Source organism: Saccostrea cucullata, unplaced genomic scaffold (assembly GCF_032062105.1).
Source record: "Saccostrea cucullata isolate Sc308-1 unplaced genomic scaffold, CSIRO_AGI_Scuc_v1 ctg43, whole genome shotgun sequence".
Taxonomy (NCBI): Eukaryota; Metazoa; Mollusca; class Bivalvia; order Ostreida; family Ostreidae; genus Saccostrea; species Saccostrea cuccullata.
Window position 1 is genome coordinate 186,489 of NW_026934231.1, and position 20,799 is coordinate 207,287.

Sequence of the window (20,799 nt, forward strand, 5' to 3'; positions counted from 1 at the left end):
TGCACAATACCAGGCTTGCTTTGAGTGATTGATTTGGCCTACATTTTCCAGATGAGTGAACAGGTTTAAGTTTTTGGTGCAGATTCATTCTAATGTACCAGTACCAGTATTTATAAGCCTGCAGTGAATCCCTAAGGATTATTTATATTGCCTGCTAAAGAAGATTCAGCGTCCAATCTTTGTCTATCATTATTTTGAGCCAACAGACCTTTGTACCGATAAAGGAGATTAAAAAAGTTAAATCACAGAAATTTATTTGCAATTAAGTTCAAAACTTTGCATTTGTAACATTGTAAATAAATAAACTTCTTGTTTTATTCATAACTACAATATTCTGTGTAAAATAAGATGAACAGGGTAAAAACTAAACTTAAATTACACAGGCACTTAATGTTACATATTTTGTTATGTAAAAAAATTTTTTTAAACAAATTAAATGATCTCTACTTAATAAGTAGAGTAGGCCTATTTTTTATCTTAGAAAAATATATGAATGTTATGTCAAATGCCTGATAAGTGTTTTAAATTGTATACCTACTTAAAAAAAAAATAAACAACCATAAAAAATATTCAATGGTTAGGCCATTAAAAGGATTATATGCTTGATTTTCTTTCCTTTTCAGCACAGTAAAATTGGAATTGTTTATACAAGTATTCAAATGGCAGTTTAGGTTATTGGTAAATATAAACAATTTGTATTTTGGTATCAACAATAAAATAAAACAATATATTGTAAAATCACAATATGCTTTATCTGTTTATCAATCATAGGAGTCATTTATTTACTAATACTGTTTTCAATTTGGTGCTGAACAGTAGACAGAGTATTGTTTGATATGAACCTAGAGAAGTAATTATCAAAGGTTTAATCTCCGTTTTGCACAGTTTTTGCCTTAATATACCCATTTCTCCTTCTTTTGATAGAACTCTGTATAATATTGTATACCGATAGTATCTCCAATTGTATCATTAAGGTTCGACTTTTCACTTTAAACACTGTCATTATTAGTGATCATGTGATATTGCCAGTCCTCTCTCTGCAGAATTCTGCAGTTCTTTATCCGTCTTTTTATCTCTTAGCCTCCCTTTCTTTGAACATTGTCCTGAACTGCCCTTGGATGTAGACTCAGGAGAGGTTTTATCTTTGGTGTCCCCTGCATGTGCTGACCTGGCTGTGTCATTATTCTCTAACACTGAACTACAGGAATCTGATATTAACATTTGTTCACATTGGTTGTGTGCCTTTTCATCTTTTTTAGAACACTGACGTTTGTAATTTTGAGATCCACTTCTCACCTCACTAGAATCATGTCTTTTTCTGACTTGTGGTCGATTTTCTGTCTCCCATTGATCAGAAGATCTATCATTCCTTGATTTATATTGTCCACCCCTCTGATTTCTATAGGATCCACCACCCTGATAGTGTCCATGATGCCTGCTCTGTCTGGAGTGATAATCAAACCTTTCATCATTGTAGCCATTCCTATAACCCTGCCTGAAATAATTATCTTGAGGAGGGTGCTGATGCCCATTGTTTTGATGTTGGTGATATCTCGGACCATTGTATCTCCAGTCGTTATTGTGATAATTTTGTCTCCCTCCATCCCTGTTTTGATATCTGTAATCTCTCCTACCATTTTGATATCTCCTGCCATCCCAGTGTTGTTGGTCTCCATGGTAATGATCCATGTGACCTTTGTCTCTTCTCCATTCCAATTCCTGATGCTGTTGAGGCCAAGTTTGATCACCATACATTTCATGTGAGTCTTGATGCTGGTTATTCTGATGGTGACTATTGTGAGGAAAGTCCTTTTCATGGTTTCTTTGCCTGCCATTATGGTGTCGTTCACGTCTCCAACCCTGTGTAATTTTTCTCATGGGAAGTTTTTCTCTACCTTCATACTTGTATTCATGGTTTCTGTAAAGAAAAAATAAAAGCTCTTGCACTGAATGCTGTAGTATAGACAGTATTTAAAATTAGCTTTGAAACAGTCTCTGAAACTCATTTCATCTCTTGGCATACAAATATTGGCATAACAAGCATTGTGCCAGACTTATTTAGATCTACATATCTAACAAAGTAAAACCATTAATGGCACCTTATGTCATATCATTATGTTTGTATTCATTTATTCACTTACAGTTGTCTGTTTCTTAAGTCTTCAATGTAGTTTTCTCTTTCTACTGGGTACCCTCTTGCTTCATGGTAAACTATAGTAATTATATAGATACCGGTATATATATGTTCAGGTACATAAAACTTGAATACAACATATTCCAATGTCCATTACTGTTTGTTTCCTTACTTTACTTACAAAGGACATAAAATTAAGACTACCAGTACTATTTTATTCACAAATTCATGATGTTCCTAAACACCATTAACAAGTATTGAAAATTAAATTGTAACTAACAGTAGATTACAAGGGATACCACGGATAGTTCCTTCCACCCATATCAATCTTTACAATAAAGTCAAAAAAAAGGTCAATGATTGAAGAACATTCCTGTGGCAGTTGATAATTATAATATAAATTTTTTTGCTTTAAATAATTTGAAATAAGTATTAAACTGTGTAGCAAAAATAAATAATAACAAATGCTATGATTTTTTTTTTTTGTTTCTAGCATAAAACAAAATAGTCATACTCATATCTTCTGGTTAAGCCAGTAATAAAAACTAGGGATGTCAACGAGTACCCGGTTAACCGGGTACTCGATTGAACGTCCGGTAATCGAATACTAAATCTTGTACTTGGTTACTCGGATGTATATTTTTTTCTTATTCCAAAGTACATATATTTATCAAAAAAACTTATCAAAAATTATACGATAATAAGAGTACCGTCGCCTACACCTGTAAAACACCCGTTATCGCCTGTGGCTGTATATACAACTAACTAGTGACCAATTACCGTATATACTCGCCTATAAGTCGGTTGTATTTAATAAGCTTGTATATCCATTGGACTGACCTCATATAAAACCATACTTTGATAGCTCGCCTATAAGTCGGATAAAGAGTTTTAGACCAGAGATGAACTCCCAAAAAACCGACTTATAGGCCAGTATATATGGTACCCGCTTTTCTATCCTTTTGCAAGCCTTAATTTTTGGATGGCTTCAATAGTTTGTTTTCGTTCTGTTCTGGTTTCTTTAAATCATTTTTAAATTATTTAGTAAACGGTACCCAAATCTGACTTGCATAGGAATGCCTCTACTGACTTAAAATTGTAAAGAAAATAATATTTTTTGTAATACATGTAATTGAAGAGACTGTAATTAATGTTTAAAGTCAGCTATGCGGAGTAAATTTAGCGTATACGGGGGACACAATAATACAACACAACAAGGGATCCAAACAATGGCCCTTCCTACTGTTTCTTTAATGTGATCATTACGTAGCAGATTGATTAAATCGTCTTCCCAAAGAAAAAATGTAAATCATTTGTAATTTTTGGTGTATGAAATTGATGTCTTTCGTGTGTGTTATTTTTTTAGATACTGTAAACCAACATTTATTCGCGTGCGAGAAATTTTCGCGAAGTTACGTCGCTAATATTTCTTGTACAAGTATTTACCGCGAACCGGCCCTGTTAGTCTTTGTGTCTATTGACTACAAAACCAAAAATTTTTCATCCTGATAAATCGCGAAATAAAGTCGTCGCGAATAAAAGTTGGTTTACAGTAAATAAATTAAGTACAATAAATCATTTTTCATTGGACTCGATGTTTATAAACATGCACTAAAAACGTCATAAAAACAACATTGAGGTTTAATAATACTGATTGTAAGAAAATTAACAGACTTGTACAAGTATTTACAATTTTACTGAGTACCCGGGTACTCGATCGGAAAAAACGTCCGAGTAACCGATTATCAAATATTGACTGATTTGACATCCCTAATAAAAACTCACAGCTTATTTTCAGAACTTTTGTCTAATGAATCTAGTGACAGGGCAATACTCAATTCAAAATACATGATATGTACATGGAAATCTACCTATTACATGTTCCTCTATACCTGTCATAGCTTTGTCTGGTTCAAACCCGAGTCTCTCGATCATGTATCTACAGACCACGTAACCTGTCCTGTTAACTCCGTGTGTACAATGTACGCCTACCAGCTGATCTGTAACAGTCAACACAATACTCAGTTACATTTAAAATCATATTCAATATAATAACCCTTACACTAATGTATACATTTCAAAAGTAATTATTAGAATAAGTTAGACTTGTAGATGTTAGACCTTTCTTTCTGTAAGCATAAAAAAAATTTCAATTTCATTATTGAGGTAAATGTTTGTACTTCTGAGGGAATTTTAAAATACTTATGCAGATTTGTGCTACATGCAGAAAATTTTACTCTTGTTAAGTACTTACCATTATCTTTATTTGTCTCATAAAAGCTTTCAAGTGTATCAAAAAACCTGAAAATTAAATTTTAACAAAAATTTAAACTTACTGGTATATTTAAGTGCAAGGATAATTGGAATATTTACTGTTTATATTCAGCCTTAAGATCTTTTCATTTAATTATAATACTTAATAACAGACAATTATTGTAGCATTTTGTGTATTAATTTTTTTTGTTGACACACACAACATTGTGAATCTTTCAGAGATTATGTATTCTTTTTTTTTTTTTAAATGTTACCTGTATACTACATCATCACTCGGAACATTATGGCCCTCTGTAAAAATCTTTTCATATCTGATACCCTGGTGTTCCATATCCTGAAAATAAAACAATTTCTTGCTCATTTGTTTGAACTAAGAAATTTGGTCTTAAGTTGTTTGTATGGGAATGAATGTTAAAGCTGTTACAGATGAAATAAAAACTCACTAAATTGGGCGATATAATTTTCTTTTTTGTGATAGCTGCAACGTTTGACATAACAAAATGTTTATAAATATACCCCCACAAACTGAGTCAAACATTTGCGCTATCCAGCTGCTTTAACTGTACTTACCCGTGCACTGTAGTATTTTGTCGTGAATGTAAGATCTACCACCATTCCTAACTGACATCCAAGGTTTTTTACCATGGAAACCAAACTTCTTGGGGTAAATCTGATAAATGAAAATAAAAGCACATAATAGAAATACATCAAAGTTTTATCTATCCCTCTCTTTCTGTCTGTCTCTCTGTTGTTTCCTGAATTGGTGAGACTAGATGTGATTAAAACAAAGCAGAGATTCTCACTGCAATATGCAAAACTTATAGATAACACATTATATCAGTACATTAATACTCATAATCAATCAATCTTTCACTACATAAAAGACAAAGCAGTTTCCACTATGTCTTTGGAATTTGCAATAAACATCAGTATATTATCAGTAGTTTGAAGTTAGATTAGAAGTAACAAAAAGACCTATATTAATCTGTTATCATAATGTGAAAAAGTCTCTGAAATTTACAAGGAGTGATCAAAAAGTTTGCGAACTAATTAAATAACTTCCATAAAAGAAAACCATATTTGGTTTTAGTGTTCATTATATTTTAAATTAGTCCTCTCCAATTTTAATGCACATCAGCCACCGTCCTGCGCATGTGCGAATCATGAGATATTGGCGGCCACGTGACTCTCTCCGTAGCGTTCTGTCACAAAAGCTGAAAGATTTTTCTGAGTGTTATATTCTTATCCATGTAAGTTAATTTTCATATCAAGAACAGTTCATTTGTCAGAAATGGTCAAATCTCGGCAACAGAATGGGTAGATAAGAATATCCTTTCCAAAAATAAGCATGGCGACCATTAAAACACAAATCTTCTGTCTCGGGAGAGACGTTTATTCAAGGTGGATAGAGAATGGTTGCCTCTTTTTTATCATTTCTAATATGTTTAAAATCTAAAGTAAACGATATCTTAGCTATCTAATAATTATATTATTGTTCAAATATTCAACTATTTTTCAAAGTGTTAATTGGAGGTCTTTGATAGCAAATTGCTTAATTAAAAACACATATCACTGCTTTCTTTTTAAAAACTTGCTTTCACTGAGCAACATGACATGTATCATTTTTAACCATCTGCCTTCCTTCACTTAAAAGCGATCAATCCAATCATTGATTAAATTTATAGTAAGTCATTTGTCTTAATAAACTGTGTACAAATTATTTTATGTTACGGCAAAGGTGTTTCTAAGATATGCAAGAAATTGAACAGTCGTTTGTTGAACGAGTACGACTGAGACAACCATTTTTCGTCACAAGTGACCTACATAGTGACGTCATTTTCACATTGTGATGACACAAACAAGGAGCAAAACTTTATTCAGTATACGCTATTTATAGAACTTGTGTATGGTTATGTGTGTACCAAATTTCATTCTAATCTGAATTGTGGTTTTGTAGATAATAGAGATAGTTCGTGAAATTTTTGATCACCCCTCGTATTATTCATCTTTTGCTGTGAAATGAAAAAAAAAACTCACTTTTCCTCTTCTGGAAGTTTTTCACACAATTCCTGAATCAAAAGAAAATTATGTTGCAATTTCACACAAATTGTTATAAATTCCTCATTTTCTACATTTCATTTGTCAATGGGCACCAACATATCATATTACTAAAATATTTAGGAAAAACAAATGAAAAAATAAAATTTAATCCTTACTTCTTGCATAATAAATATACAAGTTCACTGGTATCTTTAACTCCATTTACCTTTTTTAAAGGTACTTTAAATGTTATTAATCTTGTTCCTGGAATCACTTTTCCAAGTGCTCTGTAGCCCTCCCATCTATAAATATAAAGAATATAAGTTATACAAATACTCAATTAAATACATGTAGTATACCAATATGATAAATGGCTGCCAAGTAGCATGATTGCAGACAACTACCGGGTATTTTTATGAGGATTACCCTGTACAAATACTTGAATGTAAATAATGACATTGTATTTTTTGTTTGTTGATAACCAAAAAGAAAAGAATAAAAACCAAACTGCATGGTTTAGAGCTTTACTAATTACTTTCATGAAAAATAAAAACTAACTATCCATTTCTAAAGGAAACTACGTATTTTAAAATTGGACAAGAAAAACATAACTATGTAACTTTGTATGAGGTTCTACAAAGATATGTATCAATAAACTGTTCAGAATTTAACATTTTACAATATATAGATATATACAGATCACCAACACTTCGTAAGAATGCAGTAGATTCATTTAGTTGACTGTTTTCAACCAGAGATGGTTTTCATCAGAACATTCAAGCATGTTAATTTATCTATCATGATCTATAGAAGTAAAAATGGCAAAAACTTTACAATATTATAACAAATCAAAATTATACTCTTGATGGAGTGTACAGCATATCAATGCTTACAGAAACATTTAATATACATGTATGAAGATAACGAACAATATTCAAGTTCAAAAGTCCATTAAACAATAAAAATCAGGAGCAGAAGAAACAAAGATCTCTAAAACATCAGAGATGGGAACAGGAACCATGGAGGAGTGAGTATACCCTGCTAAGTAATTTTTTTTGAAATGTTAAACTAAAAATTATAGGGAAGTATTAAATTTATTTATTTATCCAGGCCCTATTTATTTGTCTAAAGAAATAAATCGAAAAATTACTTACAGTTTATTCGCAATGGATTCACATACATATGATGTTGCTATTGTAAAAAAATTTTGGTATATCGGATAAAACTTTCTTATAAAGGTAGACAGACATCTCGGCCCAACGACACCTCGGTAGGGCTGCCACGGTTCAGACATTTTTCGGTTTCGGTTCGGTTCAGAAAATAAATTCTCGGTTTTCAGTTTCTTCGGTTCGGTTTTCATTTTGAGAATTTAATAAAACATCTTTATATATATCAAAGGATAATAAGGATTAAGGACTTTGTAGAAAGTACTATTTTGCTGACACAAATTTCTATCCATTTTATTCAACAGAACAAGTTGTTAAATGTAACAAAAAATAACAAAGTAATAAACTTCTTGTTTAAAATAAAATAAAATAAATATAGTTATTGACTAGAGTTATCTTGTTTCAAACAATTGAAACATTCAAAACGTGAAGTATTCCCACACTTGTGATTTGGTTTTCCTTCCACATGTGTGTGCCATGTTTAAATGTCTTCGATGTTACCTGTATTTTCATTGGTTAAAGAACCCTTCATTGAAATAAACAACCAATCACAACGCGTGTTGCAAGCAAATTAGTATTATATAAAAGATAAAAAAAAACGAACCGAATTCCGGAAAACCTGACTCGAACCGAACCGAATGCCATTTCGGAGCGGTTAACCCGAGTTTTCGGTTAACCGTGACAGCCCTACACCTCGGCCCTTGATGGTTGACACCTTGGCCCTGACAGGTCGGCCCAAAAATACTGACACCTCAGCCCACATGAAAGACACCTCGGCCCAAACAAAATTTTGTGTTAGAATTGTGGAAATGCGCAATATAAATGCTATAAGTACAAGTAAAAAAAAATAAATTTGTAGTATATTTCATGATTTTTTTTTTATTTTTAGCATGAGAGGTACATTATGGTGGAAACCATTAATTAGCTTTTATGAATGTTTTCATACGAAATGTTGGATACAATATTCAAAGGAACCTGCTCGTAATTAACCCCTCATCGTCACCAGTACGACACACACTTATTTGCCATTCCAAAAGAATGCCATGGATTTTGTTTGTTTAACAATTGACTGATTAAGCACCTTAATTATGTCTTCTCATTCCTTGATTAAAGTTAATTTCTTTGGCTAAATTTCTTTATAATAATGGAAAAAATGACTGATTGTTTTTATTTACTTTACAATTTAGCAAATTCTGAAATTGGAAATATTACATATTTCTCAATGAAATTCTGTTTGGGCCTAGGTGTCTCATAGATTGGCGACCTGTCTTCAAACTTGGGCCGACCTTGCAGAGCCGAGGTGTCATTGGGCCGAGATGCCAATGGGCCGAATTGACATTGGACCGAGGCTTCTGACATAAAGATATATAAGTTAAAAGCACAAGGGCAGCCTTTCATCTTTATTTTTTTAATGAAGCTGCTCATCATCAGTCTACTGATTAAACGATTATCCAACAAGCAGACATTAATTATGGGTAAACCCAATCAGGTCGAATCCACTCAGCGCGAACAAGTAAAAGGGGCGAAACCAATCAGAGCAAACAAGGAATCGGGGCGAAACTAATCTCAGCGAGATGTCGTAGGGACTAAAATATTTGGTCTGACGTCCACTACGACGTCGCTGAGATTAGGGCGAAACCTTCTATTTAGGAGCAAGTAGATCAGCACATGGTTAACAAATATGGCTTAAAAAACACAAAAAAATCTGGAAGTAATTGAAATATCTTATTCAACAAATAACATGGGTAACAATGTGACTTAAAACAACATATAAGATACATTTAGCAATAGCATACCTTTCCGGTGGTGACATTCTTACTCCCAGTCAGTCAGTGCAGCTGGCTGTTGTAACTGTTGTTTTCTATTTTTAGACAGGAAGTTTGTGTCAGGATTCATTAACTCGTTCCTAATCCTATTCAAAGTTCGTCGCGAGAAAAATAACATTTACATTCCTTCTGTCTCGGTAAATTAAATATACATTACTTTGATTTCTTTAAAGATATGCAATACACAAAAGCATATGCATAACTTCTTGTAGTACTGTACAAAAAATAAAATATATAAAAAAAAGGACCTGATGTATTCCGGAAATAATTGACTATACGTTTTGACTTTATTTCTTAGAATAATTTATAGAGTTTCCGCCATTTGCCATTTTCTTGATATTTACGGCTTGAGTTTGAGAATATGTACAAAAATTCCATTTGATTCCAGAATAACGGCACCTTTGATTATTGAAGGTAAGCGATAACAATTGTAAGTCTTCATATTTAATGGTTGTCAAGTAAATGATATCATGATATGCATGTCCAATATCTATTTCGGTCATCATGTTCATGTGGATCACAGGGACTTGCTCCCGGCGTGTAATAATTATTCATTAAAAAATCATATACCGTAATAATATGTTTTACGGTGTGACCGTTGGGGCGAGCGCAGTTTATTTACTATCATAAACCTACACATGTACTGTCTATCATATCAAGAAAAACAAAGCAAACAGAATAAAACAAAACAATAAAAAGAAATCATTTCCCAAGCATCGGGATCGAGATTCCAAACTTCTCGGAAGTTTCCGACAAAATCGGAAATACCCGAACCGTTGAAGTGACGAAAGTATGACGTCAGATAAAAAGTTCTGTTGACTTAGGACGCAAACGCTAGTTTTATGGAAAAGAGATTGCATTAAATCGTTCTTTTCAAGTAAGTTGTTGCTATGTTTTAGCCACCATGTTGCAATGCACTGCAACATGTTTTCCGAGTCTCACGGAAGCAACAGACATAACTTCGTCAAAATTCGTAAGTTTCCGGTGACGTCATTTGTATCATTTCCGAAGGGCAAGGTGAAGGCCGGTGTTGTGGTATGGGGGTATTTTTTTGAATAAGGTCAGGCAAAATCATTTCGTTAAGATTTCGGTAAGAAACAATGTTCCTTTAATTTTTTTACTATTTTTGATTTATTCGCGCAAAGGACATTGGGTAGTGCAGGAATTCTGGGAATGTTGCACAGAGAAATTTGGCTGACGTATGTACAGATTTCAATCCGAATTTCCTCTGTTCATACACGTTAGTCTATTGAGCTCGCTTCGCGAGCGTCGCTTCGCGACGCTCGCTGCGCTCGCTAAAAACTACACAAGGGAGGACGCCATTTTGGACCCCTTCCTCGCTGCAACCTCTGTTTTCGTTATATTTTGCTGTATTTTACTGACTCACCGCCACGGATCTTTCAAGAAATGATTCTTCTAAGACCTTATGCTGAAATTTCCCCCTTGGAGCCTCTTCAATACACATTTCAGACTAAAAATAATCCAAAGTCGCTCGTTAGGACGTTTGGTATGGACAGAAAGCGAAAGTAACCTCGGTGTTTTACATTCGAATACGGAATTAGAACGCGGTTTTTTCAAATTTATAACTAGCAGTTGTTTTAAATAGTCGAAAAACCCTGAGGTAACCGAATGTGTTTTCACTTTCTGTCCATACCAACTGTCCTAACGAGCAAGTTTGGATTATTATTAGTCTGAAATGTGTATTGAAGAGGCTCCAAGAGGGAAATTTCAGCATAAGGTCTTAGAAGAATCATTTCTTGACAGATCCGTGGCGGTGAGTCAGTAAAATACGGCAAAATATAATGAAAACAGAGGTTGAAGCGAGGAAGGGGTCCAAAATGGTGTCCTCCCTTGTGTAGTTTTATTATTACGGTATATGATTTTATAATAAATAATTATTACACACCGGGAGCAAGTCCCTGTGTGTGGATAGGGACATTCGGAATGGGTAAACATGAGACTATTTGCACTTACATGTAGTATAAATATCAGTAAGTATTATACTATATTGTAACCATACCTTATGTCATGTTAAAATTTTAAAACTTTTTTTTTTTACTTAAACAGTTATTCTTTACCATTATCAAGAACAGGAACAAAAGAGATTGAAGATATCATGTACAAATGAAAATAAACATCTATGTTTTTAAAGAGTAACTAATTATAGCTGCAGAATTGTAGATCTCTGCTTTAGAAAATTCGGCAGATAGCTATAGATCGATGCGTTGTTAAAAACCTTCAATTTATGCCGACGATTTTTTGTCGCTACTTTAGGTATCTATTTCGTGTAGTTTAAGCTTTCTTTGGCTTTTAGAATGGTATCAGATAATTAATTATGTATTTAACTCTTATTTTTTATGCTTTATTTTAACTCTGTATTTTGTTTTTAATGTCGGTTTATTTAATATTTAACATTCATTTGTTAGCGTTGAAAGGTAAGTATATTATCAGGAATTGAAGTTTGATTAATTATTAAATACCATTTTTAAAGCTGGGGATAGTATAAAATACAAGATAAAATACCTGAAGTGAGCAACAAAAAATCAGTGACGTAAATCGAAGGTTTTAACTACTCATGGATCTGTAGCTCTCTGCTTTATCTGTCCCAATTTTCTCAAGCAGAGAGCTACAGTTCTGCAGCTAAACTAATTCTAGATACTTCCACACTTCTAATCCCCTCATAATTTTTCCTCCTCTATTTATAGACATTCCTCCTTGACAAGATGGAGGTTGTTGGAATGGATCATGGTTACTCTAAACCCTGGAGTGCCCATCCTGATGCCAGTCATGCTAGACCAGTCAAACTGATTTACATGCAGAGAGTGCCACGTAATCAGACAGCAGAAAACTCAAAGTAACTGCATTCTTTAGTTATTCTTTACATATAAAAAGAATACCAGTACTAAATAATTAAAAAGTCTGACAACGAAAGTAAAAAAATTATAGTCTTTTGTTTTGGTTGTAATGACATGGAAGGCTTTGTATTTATGAGCAAACCTATCTATACCATATACAATACATATATAAGTCTCACAAATGTATTTTGCAGTGAACATGAAATCATTGATGTTGTTGATACTCCTTCTAAGCCACCCCCGCCCTACGACATGGCCAAAGCCCGAAGCTTGATGCACGAATGTGATCGTCACGTCAACTTCGCCCGGATGGAAGAGTGCCCCGATGATTGGGAGGAACACATAACGAGGTTCAAACAAACGTCGGTCATCCTACAGGCGGGTCCCCACCCCCTCATTATTCTCCTCTCATTGTTCTGGTGATGGGTCATTGTAGTCTAGAGCTTAATTATAAATAAAGCAGTTCACAGTAATATGTTGCAAACTTGTCTGTGGACTGGTTTAATTATTATCAAGGTACAGACACAATGTGTAGTCGCCATATTTGCGATAGAAAAGGGAAGTTGAGATCACTGCAATTTCACTGTTCTCTACATGGGGGTAAATATGGAAATTGCACTGTCTGTACCAAATATAGTAGATAAAGAGATTAGATAATCCTTAAGATTTGATATCCCAAAGGAATATAATACAATATTATATTTAAGAGTTTGCAATATTGTTTTTAGAAAGTCTTTAAAATCAGAATTAAATTTTCATCATACTTTAAATGTTCCATCGTAGATTTCAATATAAAAAAGGAGCCTGTAACAAGTCTCTAATCAAAGACTTCAATAGGTATCAAATCTTAGTTCAGTTTTATTAATTACGCATGCTTTCATCATTTTGCCACCCTTGTTTTCCCAGGGTTTTAACCATCAATTTTGTTTATTTGCATTTTTTAATGTTTATTTAGCCTCATTTTCTTGTAATTATTGTAAACAATAATTTCAATGAAGTAGTCAAGCATTTCGATTGGAAGGTGATATATTCTTTAGTTTAATTAAATTATTTTGATAGGTCACCTGAGTCACTTGTGTAACCTATTGCAATCTGATTTCATCCATTGTCATGCGTCATCAAGCATCAGTCATCTGTTGACATTTGAACATTTTCAGCTTCTTCAATGGAACCACATAACCATTTTCAACTTATTTTGGTACATAGCTTGCATTGCATAAGGGGCACAAAAATTAAGTCAGAATGTTAAGGACCCACCAGGAATGCCTGAAGGGTGGATCTAAAGCTATCAAAATTAATTCAGTCGTCAACAATCTTTTTAATTACTCCTGGACATCATACAGTCAAACACCCAGCATGATTATATGAGCATTGAGCCCTCTACAATTTTGAAATTATTATGGCCCTTAGGTCAGGGGCTCTTGTATAATAATTAGATAGTAATGAATAAATTCTTATTAAAAATCTTCTTTACTCCTGGGTATCTTGCAGGGTATTCAAAACATAGTTGTAATTTGTAAAAGTGTTTTTACTAGATTTAGGAAATTCATGACAACAGTGTAAAACATTGTGATGTTTTGTCTAGGCTACTTAGAATATGAAGGGAGAGAAGTTATTTCCCTTGGTAATTCACAGGATTATTAGCAAGGTTGTATTAAACTCAGGTGACCATTAAAGCCTTTGGACCTCATTACATTTTGACTCATGTTTGAGTCATTTACATATAAAAGTAATTTTATATTCATGATTAAAGTAATCTGATTCATGTTTGAGTCAATTACATGTCCAAGTAATTTTATATTCATGGTTAAAGTACATGTATATGAGTCATGTATAATGAAACAAAATTTGATACACGTGTAAATGTATGATAATTATTGGTTCATGTGCAATGTAAAAGACTTCATTTTATACATGTACCTTGATTTTACTTTTATGTTCTTCATACCCTATTGCGAATTGTAGAACTGGATGGACCTTACAACAGAATCGATTGTTCAACAAGATCATTAAAGCACTGCAGACAGACAGACTGGCAAGATTAGCTTATCACAATGTAAATGTGTTTTACTATTACCTTCAAGAATTACAAAACAAGAATTTTGCCTGTGCACAGTGTTATAAGCTTTCTCTTTACTTTTATTATCAATGATTTTTGATTCTCTCTGGTTTAGACTTCTAATGAGCCTGTCATGCGGAGGATCCACATTGACAAGACAGCACGCAGGGTCAGACAGGCATTGGCCAGTGTAGCATGGGTAAGATAGCCTCTTATACTTGTCAGATACCAGAGGAACCTATGGTATCTGTTTGTCTGTCAACAATTTTTCAAAACATTACTTCTCCTGCAGTTGTTTTCTGATTTAATCAAGTCTTCGTACATGAGTAGACCACACCAGATATATAACATTCTGTTTATTGGTTTTTGCTTCTGACAAACCAGTTTCTGTCTAGTTTCAGTAAGACTTGGTACATAAGTAGTTAAAGTAGACTATACTAAGATATACATGTGTATTTCTTTGGTATAAGTGCACATCAGCAAAGCAACAGTCTCACTAGAGATTTCTGCTTTCATCATTGTTTGAATTCATTACACTGCTGTCGTGTTACAGGATACAAAGTTGACACAGTGGGTACATGGTGTACTGGTGGACAACCTGAGTTTACCTGTTCTAGGAGCTTACCTGGATGTTCTTCAAACACTAAGAGCAAAGGTCAGTGTCAAGATGATTAAAATTGTTTCAAAGCTTTGATCTTTTTACATCTTAATGAGCCATTTTGGCCTCAAAATTCAATATTTTGATCCTAGGACTGAAAAATGAATTGGCTTGAAATGTTGGAATATTTACATTAATTTTGTGGGAGAAAGACTTGGTTTCTAATTTGGACAAGGTCCTTTTACCAGTTGCATACTATGGAGAATTATTAATTAAAAAAAGGAAAAAAAAAAACAAAATAAAAAATGCATACAATTTTCAAAGATTAATCTGCAGTTTTCATTCTGTACATGTAAAATATCAGTAATATTAAAATCTTTGAATAACAAAGGGATCAAAATATTAGATAACAGGTAAAACTTGATCAGATTTTTGAAAGTTTTAGATATTTAACAGGTTCCCTCCTTGATTGACAAAATGATAGCCAACTCCAATGTTGGAGGGAAGTCAGCTACAGCTTCTCTGGAGGCCCTGAATCTTCTGTTGAAGAGGCCTTGGGATCCAGTACTGAGTGTCTACTCTCAGCAAAAACCAGTATGTCAAGTGTCACTTATCATCCTAATATTACATGAAAGAGCAAAAAATTTTACATTTGTATACTCTTATCCTTGATTTTTCAACACTGCATCGTATATTTTCGGAAAATAAATATATAAAACAGACACACGTCTATTGGTTGCTTGTTAGGAAATCAGTGTGTTTTGGGGGAAAATCAAACAATGGCAACATGTATCACTTGTAATTTTTTCCCTACCAGAATGATATCTCACTGCACATTTAACATATTCATCTATGTGTTTGTCACAGAACAAGTTGCCAGGGAATCCTCTGATTCTGATCGCACCTAATGGTCCGACTTACACTGGTCACAGTTACTCCAAACGGACACGATTCTGGAACAGCCAGCTGTCAAATCTCGGGAAGGTGATTCCTGTCACGATGCACACAGTTAATGGAGGCAGTGGAGTAGGGATTGCGCAATGTCTGGAACACATGATAGGGGCTGTCAGGACCAAAGTGCTGGAGGTTAACGTTTGTTTTTATATGATGAAGTTTTTATTGCTCTCTAGGTGTTTTTATAAGTATTTAAATGCGATGTGTTTTGTTATTGCAGTTGAAGGGTCATTTTCATCACAAACCCATTGTGTTGTTAGGATGGAACATAGGGGCACTTGTGGCCTGCCATGTAAGTTGTCCAGATTTGTTTGCAAATCTAAAATTAAGATATTTTCTCCTTTAATTTAGAGATCTTCTAAACTTATTATCAGCTCTGATTATTTTTTAAAACTTTGACTCTCTAAATTTTGTAGGTTTCTCTGGTAGAGGCTGTGTCTGCTGTGGTATGCCTGGGTTTACCCATTACTGGAGTCAATGGACAGAGAGGGGTAAGTTTTCTCACACTATACATTGGGACTTGAAGAGATTTAAGAAGTAGCATGTTTTCCAAACATAAGAAATTAGGTTACCATTTTGGATATAAATAACATTTCTTACAACCTTCAGGATATAGAGGACACTCTGCTGGACTGTATATGTGTAGCGGTGATAGCTCAGTAACTACCCCACCATGTTTGTGATTGGTCAGTTTCTTTTTATTCTGATGTATTAAAATTTTGAATTAGATAAATTTTGGTTCACGGCCTATAATGTATATGTACACACATATATCATGCATCTATGCATTAAATATAGTTGTTTATATTTTGGACCTATGTTATAGTACCCCCTAGGAAAAACGGGCATAAATGTTACAATTTCACACGGTCTTTCAAACTAAATGAAAAAAAACCTATGGACGTGTTTGTAAAATCTGACCAGCTATATTCAGCCAACCAAATCATGGACATTTAAACCATAAATGGAGAAGATCACTTGCCAAATGCGCCCATCTTCTTAGGTTACCATTTTGGACCTTCAGATATAGAGGACACTCTGCTGGACAGTAAGACTCCCACCATGTTTGTGATTGGTCAGCATTCCTACACGGCCACCACTGATAACATGGAGGACCTGAGGGAGAAGATGAAGGCAGAGAACGAGTTACTGGTGGTGGGCGGGGCCGACAGTAATCTACGACTCTGTCGCGGCAAGAAAAAACACGAGGGGATAACACAAGTCATGGCGGACAAGCAGATTCTGGTAGGAATGTTTATGTATTACTTATGGTAATTTGAAAGGATTTTAATCCTCAGTTAAAAAAAGCTCCTATGATTTTTCTCTGTACTTTCTGGAAACAACTTTTGAATTCTCTTGAAAAGATATCTGTCATGAACCTATTAAAAGGTGCAGTTTTGTATCCTTACTGATGTATCTACATCTAAGATTATAATTTTATCTATCAGGACCATGTGGCAGATTTCCTGGGAGGGGTCCTGTCACAGTCTGACCTGTTGAACTCAGATACAGCAGAAATGATAGATGAGGCAGAGTTTAAGAAGAAAAAGCAAAAGAAGGTACGTGTGTTTAGTTTCCCTATTTGCATGTATGATCATTTTTCCCCATTATATTAGTAGCACTTATCTTTCATCACTGCAAACAGCTGGAAGAACTTTCTCTAGAGAGAACTAAATGTACAAATGTGGCACAAATCTACTGTATACAGGGAAATTTTCGCCCCCGTTTTATTTTCGCCCCTTTCGCCCTCATCGGAATGGGCGAATTCAAAGTAAATAGTACAATATCTCTAACAAAAATCTTTCTGAGCGAATTTAAAATGGGGCAAACTTGTTTCCAAATGTGATAGGGCGAAAATAACACGGGGCGAAAATAACCCTGTAAACAGTATTCAAGTTTATCAATCAAGGGCATGTATTTTTTTATTTTTTTTTTTTTTATAAAAGTACATGTATGTGTGTGTAATGATCTTAGGTAAAGCACTTGTGATTTAAAACAATTTTCTATTTAAATGAAAATTGCTTGATAAAATAATTGAGGGGGAATCAGTTGTGGTACTGGTCATATCATTCCATCCATAATTTGTCTTTGAGAGCTCATATTCATACTTGCAGGAAAAGTCTCTTCCCTCAACACCAAAACAGCTGAGTGTAGCTAAAGCTCTTAAAGCTGCCAGACAGGCCGAATTCAAGCAGCTCTCTGTAGGACAACAGACAAGTCAGCTGGCCAGTCACCTTCTGGCAGGGTCCAATCCACCCACTGCCCAAGTAGCTACTGGTAAGTGTAACTGTGTAAGTGTATATTTTCCCTATATAATACATAATGCAATGTGGCTTTTGGTCTTGAAAATCTAAGTGTTCTTTTTTATCATCAGAATATGTGCAAAAGCATCTTTTATAAGATTCTTTTCTGCTATTAACAGCCCCAAAGCCTAAAAGGAAGTACGTGAAGAGTCCAGCAGGCGTGGCTAAAAAGAAACTGAAGACTGCGGCAGCAGGATCGGACAAAGCTCTACCATTACTGAACCTGTCTCTGGCCAATAAAATTGCAGGTCTCCAGGCTCTGAACAATGCTCCAGAACTGTCAGGACTGCTGAAGGGCCCCGTTCCACAGACTGTGAAAGAGATCGAGGGTAAACCTGAAGGAGGCCCCACATCAGAATCAGGCCAGCAGAGCCCAAGTAAAGCCTCCAAGGTTACCCTGGAGAGCCTGGCTAACCTGATGGCTCAGAAGGAGGCTGCCCAGAGGATAGCCAGTAGCATTGCTAGCAGTCATTCATATGCTCTGTCATCCAATTTAATGGGTAAAGAGTCTGTTCCAGGCAGTGCCCCCGGTGTGTCTTCTCCACAGATTAGTCTACCAAATCTGATTAGTTTGTCCAATGTGTTAAGAGGAGGCATAAAACCTTCAGTGCACATCACAACAGCTGGGCCAGTCTCTAGTCAAATACAGCAGTTACTGGCCGGCATCACTAAAGCAGGGATTACCTCCACAGCAACCATGAAATCTCCATCCACAAGCATCCAGACTCCATTGTCATCTGCTGCCACTGAATCTTCATCAGCTTTGTCAAAATCTCCAGTATCACAGGGACAACAAGTGACATATGTTCTACCAAATCAGATAGAGAGACTGGCAGAGAGTCCTGCTAAACCAGCACAGGAAATGGTGACGCAGTCTCAGCAGACGGTATCGCCCGATTCCACTCTGGAGGAGGGTGATCTTGTAGCTCAGCCTATGGAGGAGTCGGATGAGACAGTGCAGGCTGTACAGAAATCTCAGTACCATGATTTTCCTTTGACAACAGCCTCCATTCCTCAGAGTCTAGTGTCCACAATCACCCAAGCTAAACTTCTCAGCAGTTCTCTGCCCAACACACCAGTCACTATCCCCAAAACTTTCACAAGCGCCAGCACTGCTGGCAAAATCGCACCAGGAATCTCACTTCAGAAAGCATCCACTAGTGCCACCATCCACATATCTAATGCTTCCAGTGTGGGAAATTTCCAGATCTCTACAGAAAGACAGGGTCAACATACAGTGGTCACGCCCACCATCTACAAAACATCAAAATCCCCCACCATCATCCCCACCACAACAGAGACCCTCGGGAAGGTCTCCTCCCTGCTGGAGTCCAGCCCAGTAATCCAGAGGACGAGTTCTACAGTCTCCATATCTTCTGTATCACCCCAGTCAGTGCTTGCTTATCACTTCAAGACCATTGAAAGTGAACACAAAGGCTCCACCACCCTGGTGACTGTGTCTCCCACCTCACCCTCTGCACGCCCCTCCCCTAAATCTACCACCCCGTCTGTCACTTCGTACACACCCACCCCAAAACCTGTACTGCCTCCTAACTCTGCCACCAGGACAAGGAAAATAAAAACACCAAGACAGTACGACCTTTGATATGGACATCTGAGGATCTTATTTCCATATGAGCAAACAGAATGTGAACAAATACTGGCTTATTGTTATTGTAGTTGTAAACCTGTATATTAGTGATATCATTTAATGCTTTTTGCATTTTAGGTTACTCCATTGTTTTGTTATGTGCATGATATATTAATGATCTTGACGAAAACTGTTTATGTGGTATCACAATGTTTACTGTAATAAAAGTTTCGTTGTAAATTTCTTGTTTTTCTTGTCATTTTCTGTTTGGTTCACCATTTATTTTTAAGAACATAATTTTATTCTTATACATGTAGGATTTGATTTGAACATATTTTATTGTTTAACACAAAAGGGTCAGAAACAAGTTCTTGCAACTTACAAGTTCTTCTCATGTAGGACTTCCCAAGAAGACAGGCTGTATAATAGGCTGTGTGTAATACCAGTTAGATAGCATTGCAACAGGTGTGGAGAAAAACGCAATGGACAAGAAAAAGGATTTGATCCCAGTGGGCAGGTTTGATTGTCAACATCAGTTTACTAAAGCTTTGTCCATTATACAGTAAAACATGCTTATAATGAATTGATGCTTATAGCAAAGTGATTTTCATTCATCTCGGGTTTTAAACATACTAATTTAATGGATAGTGAAGTATACTTATGGCCAAGCAAAATTGTCCATCCCCGGTACTTTGTTGTATGTGTGTTTTACGGTATTTTTAGCTCACCTGAGCCGAAGGCTCAAGTGAGCTTTTCTGATCACATTTTGTCCGTCGTCCTTCCATCTGTTAACTTTTCACATTTTTGACTTCTTCTCAAGAATCACTGGGCCAATTTTAACCAAACTTGGTACAAAGCATCCTTAGGTAAAGGGGATTTTAAATTGTTAAAATAAAGGGCCAAGACCCCTAACAAGGGGAGATAATAAAGAAAATACAAAAATAGGATGGGGTCATTAAAAATCTTCTCAAGAACCACTGGGCCAGAAAAGCTAAAACT

The 20,799-nt window shown here is 35.2% G+C and overlaps 2 protein-coding genes across 4 annotated transcripts; one reads left to right on the forward strand and one right to left on the reverse strand.

The window, feature by feature from the left end:
- Positions 1–961: 961 nt before the first annotated feature.
- LOC134240308 (RNA/RNP complex-1-interacting phosphatase-like) lies at positions 962–9,466 on the reverse strand. Its single transcript, XM_062722413.1, has 9 exons — positions 9,411–9,466; positions 6,675–6,750; positions 6,446–6,477; positions 4,979–5,078; positions 4,663–4,742; positions 4,389–4,435; positions 4,027–4,134; positions 2,142–2,211; positions 962–1,918 (listed from the first exon to the last, which is right to left on the reverse strand). The coding sequence occupies exons 1-9, from the start codon at positions 9,425–9,427 to the stop codon at positions 1,006–1,008; spliced, it is 1,443 nt and encodes a 480-aa protein (XP_062578397.1). The 5' UTR covers positions 9,428–9,466; the 3' UTR covers positions 962–1,005.
- A 301-nt stretch (positions 9,467–9,767) lies between these two features.
- Positions 9,768–20,040, forward strand: LOC134240264 (KAT8 regulatory NSL complex subunit 3-like). 3 transcript variants are annotated; one of them, XM_062722358.1, is made up of 15 exons: positions 9,768–9,854; positions 12,146–12,294; positions 12,490–12,645; positions 13,079–13,132; positions 14,261–14,351; positions 14,470–14,553; positions 14,908–15,009; positions 15,409–15,546; positions 15,820–16,038; positions 16,127–16,198; positions 16,323–16,397; positions 16,930–17,151; positions 17,355–17,465; positions 18,021–18,183; positions 18,329–20,040. In XM_062722358.1, exons 2-15 carry the CDS (start codon positions 12,164–12,166, stop codon positions 19,813–19,815), a joined length of 3,105 nt encoding a protein of 1,034 aa, XP_062578342.1. In that variant the 5' UTR covers positions 9,768–9,854; positions 12,146–12,163; the 3' UTR covers positions 19,816–20,040. The 3 variants fall into 3 exon arrangements, with proteins under 3 accessions (XP_062578342.1, XP_062578343.1, XP_062578344.1); XM_062722359.1 differs by lacking the exon at positions 13,079–13,132 and having other exon boundaries at positions 12,490–12,657; XM_062722360.1 differs by lacking the exon at positions 13,079–13,132.
- The last annotated feature ends 759 nt before the right edge of the window (positions 20,041–20,799 follow it).